Source organism: Nymphaea colorata, chromosome 1, assembly GCF_008831285.2.
Source record: "Nymphaea colorata isolate Beijing-Zhang1983 chromosome 1, ASM883128v2, whole genome shotgun sequence".
In the NCBI taxonomy this organism is placed as follows: Eukaryota; Viridiplantae; Streptophyta; class Magnoliopsida; order Nymphaeales; family Nymphaeaceae; genus Nymphaea; species Nymphaea colorata.
This window is the reverse complement of record NC_045138.2, coordinates 39,572,139-39,582,154: the sequence shown is the minus strand read 5'-3', so window position 1 is coordinate 39,582,154 and position 10,016 is coordinate 39,572,139. Positions and strand designations below refer to the sequence as shown.

The 10,016-nt window shown below is 36.8% G+C and overlaps 1 protein-coding gene across 1 annotated transcript; it reads right to left on the bottom strand.

Annotated features, from left to right (window-relative positions):
* Positions 1-672: 672 nt before the first annotated feature.
* On the bottom strand, positions 673-9,730 carry LOC116252195 (tubulin gamma chain). Its single transcript, XM_031626346.2, has 11 exons — positions 9,454-9,730; positions 7,339-7,539; positions 6,818-6,929; positions 4,868-5,268; positions 4,597-4,650; positions 4,122-4,226; positions 2,779-2,853; positions 2,655-2,699; positions 2,370-2,498; positions 1,207-1,311; positions 673-1,125 (listed from the first exon to the last, which is right to left on the bottom strand). Exons 1-11 carry the CDS (start codon positions 9,580-9,582, stop codon positions 1,057-1,059), a joined length of 1,425 nt encoding a protein of 474 aa, XP_031482206.1. The 5' UTR covers positions 9,583-9,730; the 3' UTR covers positions 673-1,056.
* Between the last annotated feature and the right edge of the window lie 286 nt (positions 9,731-10,016).

Here is a 10,016-nt window from a genome sequence, read left to right as displayed (position 1 = left end):
TCATGAAAAAGAAAATCTCATAAATAAATAAATGTTCGACAGTTTTTTCTTTGTCAAATGTCCCTTCATCTTCACATGGTTCTTGGGCCTTACTGACTTTGTAATGCTTAGATTTTAACTCAAATCTGGCTCAAGCTTTTGAGTGGTACAATCATAAATCGGGTAAACATTTCCCTACCTGCAGCTTGTTCAAGCGAAAATTCCATGGATATAAACAAAAAATTTTGATCCAGAAATCAGTGGTCGCAAGCTAATGATTTACTACGCCTGTTCCCGAAGTCCAGTCGACAATGGTTACTGCTCAGGTAGAAAAAGATACATAAATCCAAACGTAAGAACGAGGTTGCGCACTGCAAACATGACCTCACATAGATGACAGAATTGGACTAAGCCTTGGATCAGAAACAATTTGAATTAATATGCAAATCATCACTCCGACCATGAATACAACTTCAATTTTACCTAATCTAGAGTGCGCCTGAGTCCTGACTCGTTGAGACACATGTCTATCCCCAGAGCTGAACCCCACATTTAAATCGATAGGAACCCTTGTGTCATAGGCTCTTGATATGGATGCTATTTAGTTGCAGAAATTTAATGTCAGAATTTAGCCCCAAACAGAATACTAGAATTTGGACAGAAATTTACACTAGATTAATACGTACACAATCAGAAAAAACAACATAATCAACTTACGAAACCAAATGTTAACATGGATGTGGATCTCAACCTAAATATGCAGGACTTAATGAGCTCAAACTTAAACCTCGATCAACCAAAATCTGGCCCTTATGCTGGAAATATGTGGGGCATACTGAAGGCTTACATGAGCCCCTGATTTTGTGCTAGTGATGGTTGTGTCGCTCCATGTTGGTCCCTTTCCCCTCTCCCTTTTTTTGGTTTTGAAGAATTTGGCAGTTGAACTTGCCAATATGCTATCACAATGAATATTACAAAAACACAGGAGGTGGAGGAGAAAAAAACCAGAAACAGCACTTGGACAAGCACCAGTAAAACCACCCTACAGAATGAAAGAACACGTTGTTACACTATTCTTTACACCGTCAACTTTGAATCCATGGCCCCAGATCCACTGCCTTCTCCACTAAGAGCTCGATCAGGATCCTGCATTGGCAGTTTAACATTACAATTTACAAGAACCACTTAGAGAAAAATTAACAGCTAATAGTTTCTTAATTATGGTACCTCCATTCCCCATTTGATGTAGTCAGGCGATTCACATGCTTTGTATTCATCCACCAAGCTCTCAATGATTTCTCGAGATTCATCAAACTCAGAGAGGTCGTTATCCTAAAGGCATTTTAACCACCATAAGCAGGTGATAAGCAATATTTTTTAAAACAAAAGACGGAGACAGTGACTATGTCAAGTACACTATAATTTACAGGATACTAATGTGGACTAACTTCTCTTTTTACCATTGAAAAGCAAAACGAATACATGACATGCACAGGAACATTAGGAAAATCTACTATCATATTCGAAAACATGACAAAGTACAAATTCCAGAGAAAACCAAATTGCCATCCCAAGTGGCCAGCTGGACAAAATTTTTTAAACATAATATTGAGAAAATTTGATAAAGATATCTTTGATATCAAAGCTTTCTAGATCTATGCTCATTGGCGACAGCAAAGATCTACTACGGTTATCATGAGAATGACGATAATGATCAGAATAACTATGATGCTTCAAAGACAATGCCTGGACAGCTATGAACCTTCATTCTTACATTGCTCCTAAAATTGTTTGATAAAATGACCTCCTCATGTTCTAAAGCAAGGTTTTCTATAAGAGCCTCAAACTCATCCAACATGCAATAAAACTTTTTCTATGTTTTAACATTGATAAAATGCTGCACAATTTGCAGCAAATTTGCTAAAAGCTGAGATTTTATTACCCAATAACATCAAGGTTTACTACCCATCATAGGGAAATAAACCAGCACATTTACAAGAATACAAATGCTCCAGTAGCGTTGCTACTTGGTCCTAGAAGCAAAATAACAATGCATTTATGACACAAAACAGCAAGAAAGAAGTGGAATGAGCATAGGCACCACCCACACTCAACAGTTTGGCAGCAGGATACACCATATTTATTTATAAATGAACTTTATAAAATAATGGCGTATCCTTATTGTCCAGGAAAGCATTCTAAAAAGTTGCAAGATTACTGATGATGTGGAAGCTTATTATGTTCCATAACATAAAGATGCACACACTGAATCAAGTTTAAAGCAGATGAACAATAAACAACATACAAGAAGGAAAAATGTATGAACGTCAATGTATTCCCAAATGAAAACAAGCACTGCATATCATTCCTGAAAGTAGGAAGGCACTCACGGCGAACATGGGAAACTTCCTGTAGTTATCAAGAAATGCTTGTTTCTTCCGAAGCTTTTCATATTGGCTCAAACTCTTACTGAATAGATGCCTTATACTTGTGTGGCTTGCCAGCATCAAACCGCTAACCTGTCAGCAATTTAAATAGTCAAATTGTACCTTCAGGTAACCATATGACCAAAAAGTTCATATAAATGGCAGAAGCATAATGAAATAATGTATTGAACATTAAAAAACTAAAAGCCAGTATAATGTTAGATGAGTGTAATAAAGTCAAATGCATACCCTGTGAGCAGTTTGCACATATGGGGACTTTCTAGACAACGCAACCTGAAATAAGAGATAGCCATCATTTTGACACAGCTGCAAAATTGAAAGTTGTTAAGACTAAGCTGTAACGCAAATGCACCTGAATGCTTGCAGGTCCCCATTCAATGAAATTGACAAGCTTCCTTTCACGTATCCTTTGTAAGCTTTTATGCACCTATTGCAAAGAAAATATTTAAGTACAAACTGCAAAGTAAACCTTAAAAGCCCATATGAAGAGACATCATATTTATTCATTATTACAAACCATACAAAATGCCACTAATTAAATGAGTCATAAGAACCATTTAGTGGGATATGACCTAAATTTAATTATGAACCCACAATAATATTATAAATGTTAATATTCAGAAAGATCTAGTAAGCGTGCCATACTAAAAAGTCTCTTGAGCTCTTCCACCATACAAATGCTTATGTTGCCTTGTCCCAAAAAGCTCCTGGTGCAAGAGCAAGACTTTCTTACTATTTAACTACACAATAGCCTTTCTTTAAGGTATTAATACTCCTAATGAATGTGCAAGTTTCAACAAAATATAAAGAACCGAGAAAATTCAAGAATTAGTTTCATTGACTATAGGTAGTTCTCAATACCCACTCAAGTACCTTCATCAAATTTCTTTTCTGATACTTGTCTGAGCATCCGCATGCACACCACACCATGTGCACTTCAAGATCTCAAGATACAGTTCAGTGTGCTAGTATTGGCTACCTCTTGAGTCTTGGCCCGCATATACATCTTTTATTAAGCATTTGGAACAAGATTTTTCCACAGTTTCATGACCATTTTCTTTGGACAATACTGATCACATTCTCATTTCTCAGGTTCAAGATTGTTCAATAAGGAAAGAAAAATATACCACGTTCAACTTCTACCAACCCTTGTTTTTCTTGTACAGTTGTATGCTTGCGCCATACTTATCGTCACGTAAGAAAAATGAATACGAAGAAGGAAATATATTATATTCAGAGTTAACCAATACCAATATCATCTTATCTTTTCAATAATTATTGACTGAAATTATGTTCTCCAATATTATTCAACCACAAGTGCTTCAGCCAACTATGTCCTATCAGTACCACTCGCAAAGGACAAGGATGCAGAAATTCCTACGTGCGACACACATAACTTGCAAATAAGGTCCAGTCAACAGTTACCTGAACTACAAATCCACATAAAGATTACAACCACAAGAAACTTACAAACACAAGTTGCTATAAGATTCAATTTATGCTTGCACATGTACTGCAATTCAAGGACAACTATTAACCTGAGAGATCTAATAACCATTTTTTTTTCTTTGGAACATAATCTATAAAGAGCATATTCAATGTAAAGAGGCTGACATTGGGTAGCAGAAAAAGATGGCCATAAACTCAATTACTAGGCAGGAAAACAATAAACATGAGTATGAGATGACAAGGTACCTGTGTGGGATCAACCTCTCCTTGAATGATATTCAATATAGATATGTATTTCGCTTGACTGGCCTCTTTAGTACGAGCATAAGAAGAAACCATGATATTTTTTGTCTATCAAAAACCGAAAACAGACAACATAAGGAAAAAATAAAAATAAAAGAAGCATGGCAAGCAAATAATTCTATCCAAAAAACAAGAGTAAATTAATATATCCATTGCACATTTGTGCACAACAACCTTGCTTGGTGGTTACCTAAGCTCCACCTTCTCACAAGAACATGGACTGTATTATAATCAATCCATTGACAATCAACTAGTCAAATAGAATGAGTATGACTATCTAAAAATTGTATTCTAAGAAAAAAGGAGTTATTACATCAATGATGATAATAATTATATTATTATACCATGAAATGATATTGATAGCTGTAATAACAAAGTAATTGGTCAGTGAACAAGTGACTCATAGGGATAAACTTGCCTGAAGAAGTCTTCTCATGACATCAAGTACAGTGGTCTTTCGAATTGCATTGGCCTGCAAAACATGGAATAGTAAGAAATGAAAATCTCTTACAACAAACATGTGGCTAGGAATTGTTACTATACAAATAAATATTTTGTGAAAGAGAAGAAAGATCGAAGATGTCTCTTTCTCATAGGTTGATAATCTAATAAAAGAAAGCAAAAATATTATGCCTAGTGACATGTGAGAAAGAAAACAAATGAATTTGCCAAATAAGGAAATTTTTGACCTGACGTTCCACTGTTAGTGGTGTATAGCCAGTCATCAGAAAGTGGCATCTTGGAGTAGGAATTAGGGAAGCAAGTAGGCCAACCAAGTCATTGTTCATATATCCAGGATATCGAAGCGTGGTCGTGCTTGCAGACATCACTGTCGAAACCAGTGAATTAGTTTGAGCAAATGTAGGGTTTGGAATATGAAGTCGCTCCACTGCGATCCGATTTAGTGCAGTATTGTCAAGAACAACAACACAATCTGCGTTTAGTGTTAGCCTCTTCAGAGTCAACAGAGAGTTGTAGGGCTGAACCACCACATCACTTATTTCCATTTGGTTGGGGAATACACTGTATGTCTGAACAAGTTTCTTGCTGTAGCGATCATTCAAAGTTTCTAAAAGATAGGAGCCCATTCCTGCCATCAGGAAGATAAAAATCAAACTAAATACGACAGACATAAATATATAGATATAATATTTGAAATTTTCATAAAAGAAATGACAATTGAAAATAACAAAATTAGAATTCCCACAATAGAAAAGGTAGATCCACAGATTGATAAAATAATGAAAGTAATCCTGATTTACACAGGAAACGCAAAATACTTCCAGCTGTCAGCCTGTCACACAAACCCTCTATCAAAGGTTCGTGTGCATTACCAAAAGAGTGAAATGTTCACAGGGGAAGTTGTGCATAAGACCCATAATACAAACAAGAAACCATTAGTAATTTAGTACACAAACACTCTGAAGAAATTCCTACTTCATTAAGGCTTGGACAAATCTGCTGCAACAACACAATGACGTGTATAAAACGAGGTGATGATGCCAAAGCTTTCAAAATTTTGCCAAAACCTATGTGACACGGGTACTTGTAATTTGCCCAGATACCCGTGCCGGTACATGGGTACAACAACACGGGTACGTTGGTACGGCTTCATTTTAAAACATTTAAAATTATATTTTCAAACTTAATTTTTTCTTTAATTTTGATTTTCCTCTTCTTTTGTATTTCCCTTCCACTAATATTATATACTTTCCTCTCATTTTTCCTTAATTTTGAGCATTTTTTGTGGACTCTATATATATATATATATATATATATATATATATATATATATATATATATATATAAACTGCCGTATCCCCACACCCAAATTTTCTAAAATCATCGTAGTTGTACCTGCATCTTTGTACCCATACCTGTATCGTACCCATACCCATGTGACTTAAGCCAAAACTCACAAAGAATCTTTGTTTCAAGAGAAGCATTCTGTTTATATAATATGAGTATAGTTTGTGAAATAAAGGTGCTACTGTGGTGCCTTCCTTGATTAACCAGCCCATTAAGCAATAAATCACGAACACCTGAGAAGGAGCTAAGCACCTTTGCCTGAAGCTGAGCAGAAAACAAAATGGAACTATATGGAAGAAGAACTTAAATTTTCTTTTCGTGCAATTTATAGATGCATGGCAACACAAGTGACATTGACACAGAGACCATTATTTATTAAACATCCACTAAAGGCTCATGTGCTAGGAGTGTATGGAGATCCAAATAAACCAGTTGAAATTAAAAGCAGTAAAGGGCATAAAAAGTATAATTGTTATATTGTGATTTCATATTTTTTTCATTATAGGCAAGTCTTCCCGTTACTTAATGCCCAAGAACTTGCCTTTGGCCTATATTTAATCTGTGCTGTTTAGCTACATTTGGCAAGTACCTAAATAATCCCCGTTTACGTTTTTAAGTATACAGATAAGTTATAGAATGTAAAAAACATTACAAAATCATGAAAAATCTGAATCCAATTAAATTCTCATGCTGTCTTACCTTTTCAGGTTGTTTTTACCTAACAATGTAAAGGAGTTCTAATGACAAGTATAAATTTAACATCCATAGAATGTATTCAAAATATTATTAATAATTACATAAAATAGAAAAACAAGGTCATATTTGAGAACCTGAGCCTGTCCCCCCAGCTATTGAATGACAGAGAACAAAACCCTCAAGGCTGTCACTTCCATCAGCTTCTCTGTCCACCATGTCCATAATATCTTCCTGAACTTGCTCACCCTGAGGGGATAGCAAAATTATTACAACACAGTGGTCTAAAGGTCAGCCTTTTTACCAGGTGAATACAAATATAAATAGCATGCAATTACAAAAGCAAGAAGACAAGATCCTTAGAAACTAACCAATAACAAATGTTCCAAAAAGCTTTGCTGGAAATTTGTAAAAGACGACATGGTATAGAATCTCTATAGAATGATTCTGGCACAGATGCTAACAGACGATGCATGACAGGCTACAATAAATTCCAAGGACCTAGGTTCTGAAACACAATCCATGTTTACTATGATTTTTCAAAATAAAAACTCAAGTTTTCAACCATAATCTAGAAAAACACAATCACCCGCACATATCATGCCCTTACAATGAAAAAATAAACTGCATAAAGAGAAAAAGATCATAAGTGACGGACCTGGTGATAACCACTAGCCCAATTATTTCCAGCACCGCCTCCATGGTCAGAGACAAAGATGTTTTCGTGATTGTACAGGTTCCGATACTCGCTGTTTTGAATGCCATTAATGACCCTAGGCTCCAAATCTATCAGAAGAGCCCTTGGTATATAATGTTCATCATCAGCTTGGTAGAAAAATACATCTTTTCTGTCTCCACCCTGCATCACATTTTCAAGGCACCTTTATGGTAAGGGACCATCTCCACCATATGCATTAGGAATTTAGGAGATAGCACATAATGCACATCATTATGACCTCCCTAGAGGCCAATTAGAAACCTATCAGCCATAAAGGAAACCACGAGAAAGCAATGAAGAACATGCAAATTAATGATGCATTAGAAAATAATAAACTTGAATATGGATGGCAAAATAAACCAGGAACTGTTCAGATCTCTCATAATTGTCTCGAGCGCCAATATCACCAACCAATGAAGAGGAATGAATAATGCTTTCTCAATGACAGGAAGGAAGAAAATTTTCTGATCAGCAAAAGCACCATTTCAAATGATAAAATTGCATTGGACGAGAATTTTTACCATTTTTGACATGCTTTGAATAACAGAATTTTTGATAAATTACAAGATGCATTATAATAAAAGTACTCAAAAGAAAAAAACAAACATGTTAAGTTTCCCAAGTCATTACACAAAATAATAGGATATGTATTGAACTGCAAATGAACAATTCTTATAATTTTTCCAGGCCTTATTTTATCAATAAAAACAATGTCCCTTCGCAAGTATTAAGTAGCATTCACTACATTTCACATGAACAATGACTTTCCATGTCATAAAAAACGTGCATTGCACTCTCACCCTGGCCATATAGTTAAGACTCAAAAAATGCTAGGCAATACCTAGGTAAACGAATTCCACAATGGCCTAGTGGGGGCCGAGGCAATCATTTGTGCACTCATTCTCTTTTTCCCCTAAAATACCTCCAGTGCCTACATTCATTTTGCTTGCGCAGTTTCAACTTTCAGTCATCACATGACGTAGCCTGTCTATGCAGTTGTCATCATGTATATGTATGCCATCCGGCGCTAATCTTTCATTTCACACCATGACAATTTCTTTTAAGCAACAAAAAGATCCATCACCATAATCTTCGATTCCCCTCTCCCCTACTATTCGACTGAGATATAATCACTGTAATCTGCGAAAATGTAGTTGTATCTGGTAGATGACCTTGGTTTGTTACTTAAATTTTAGCGCAATCTGTACATGTATATTAGGAGAATAATGTTTCAGACTAGATTGTGCAACAAGTAATTTATGAAATGATCGGACGAAATTCTTCCTCCGGTGGTGTTATTATTTAATAAGCTCAGAATAGAAGCGAGATTATTTCAAATCCTGTGATCATTTACTAGTGGCGCTTGTGATGAAGAGAAAGTTGAAACTCAATTGTTTGTTGACACCGCTCGACATTCACTCTTTTGCTATTTCTACAAGCATCTATTAGATACACTCTCCCCCTTTTTATGTCATTCTCCTCCTTTTGGTGTCTGGACCCTTGGTGGGCTTACTTGCTGCTGATCTTAAGAACTAGCTACAGTAGCCAACTTCAGCCGCCATAAAAATGGAGAAATAGGAGGTTGCAAGCCAAACACATCGAAAAGGAAGCAACAGGATCGGACCAACCGCAATAAAGAAAAAGAAAGAACTAGGCACGTCAGCTTAGTCCCAAAACATGGATCAGAGGTTCCTTTTCGCACCAACGTTAAATACAGGCAATCAAGCGGACATCTGTAGAGCTTCAGCAAAGTACAAACGCACTAAAGGTGTGGCTGTTCACACACAAGACGTCTGAATTCCAATTCACGGGGGCAAACTTCTTGAAATGGAATTGCAACCCCTCCCTTCGTAATGACGTCTCAAAAGGAAAAGAAAACGTGCGATCCGTGCATTCGATCAAATAACCCAACGGCGGCCGTCACGATTCTACTCGGGAGGGGCGGAAGAAGAGGACGATGGCTCCGAGTGAAAGGGGGAAACGACGACGGCTTTTGAGAAAAGAAATCCAGCGAAAAGGAAAATAACAGAAGGGAGAGGAGAGGCGAGGGAGTGCCTGGGTGGCGAAGTCCTCGAGGATGCCGTCTTGGCTGATGCCGTGCTCGAGGCAGAGCTGCTTCCAGAACTCCATCCCGATCTGGTTGCCGCATTGCCCCACCTGCAGCGTTATGATCTCCCGCGGCATCTCTCTCCCTCTTTCTCTCTCTCTCTCTGCTTCTGCTTCTTCTTCTTCTTCTTCCTGGTCCCGAAAGGAGGGAAGGGTTTCAAAAAGGAAAGAGATGAAGCGGACGCGCCAACAGCAGTTCCCGGAACTCAGTGAGAAAGAGTGAGGGAGAGTCTCGCACCAAATATACAGAAATATATATACATATGATTAAATAAATAATTCGAAGAGGGCAAAATAGTAAAATACCAATTTCTGTCTGCGCGCCAATTTCGATTGGAAAAGAATAAAAAAAAAGTATAGAAGAACCGGAAGCCAGTGTCACAAAAGAAATCGGATTTTGAATGGAAGCGGTAAATGAATCGCCCGATTCAGCAACTGAAAGAAGTGCATCGAACAAAAATATTCTTACATCTATTGAAAAATAGAAGATACATAAAATAATTTCGATATTT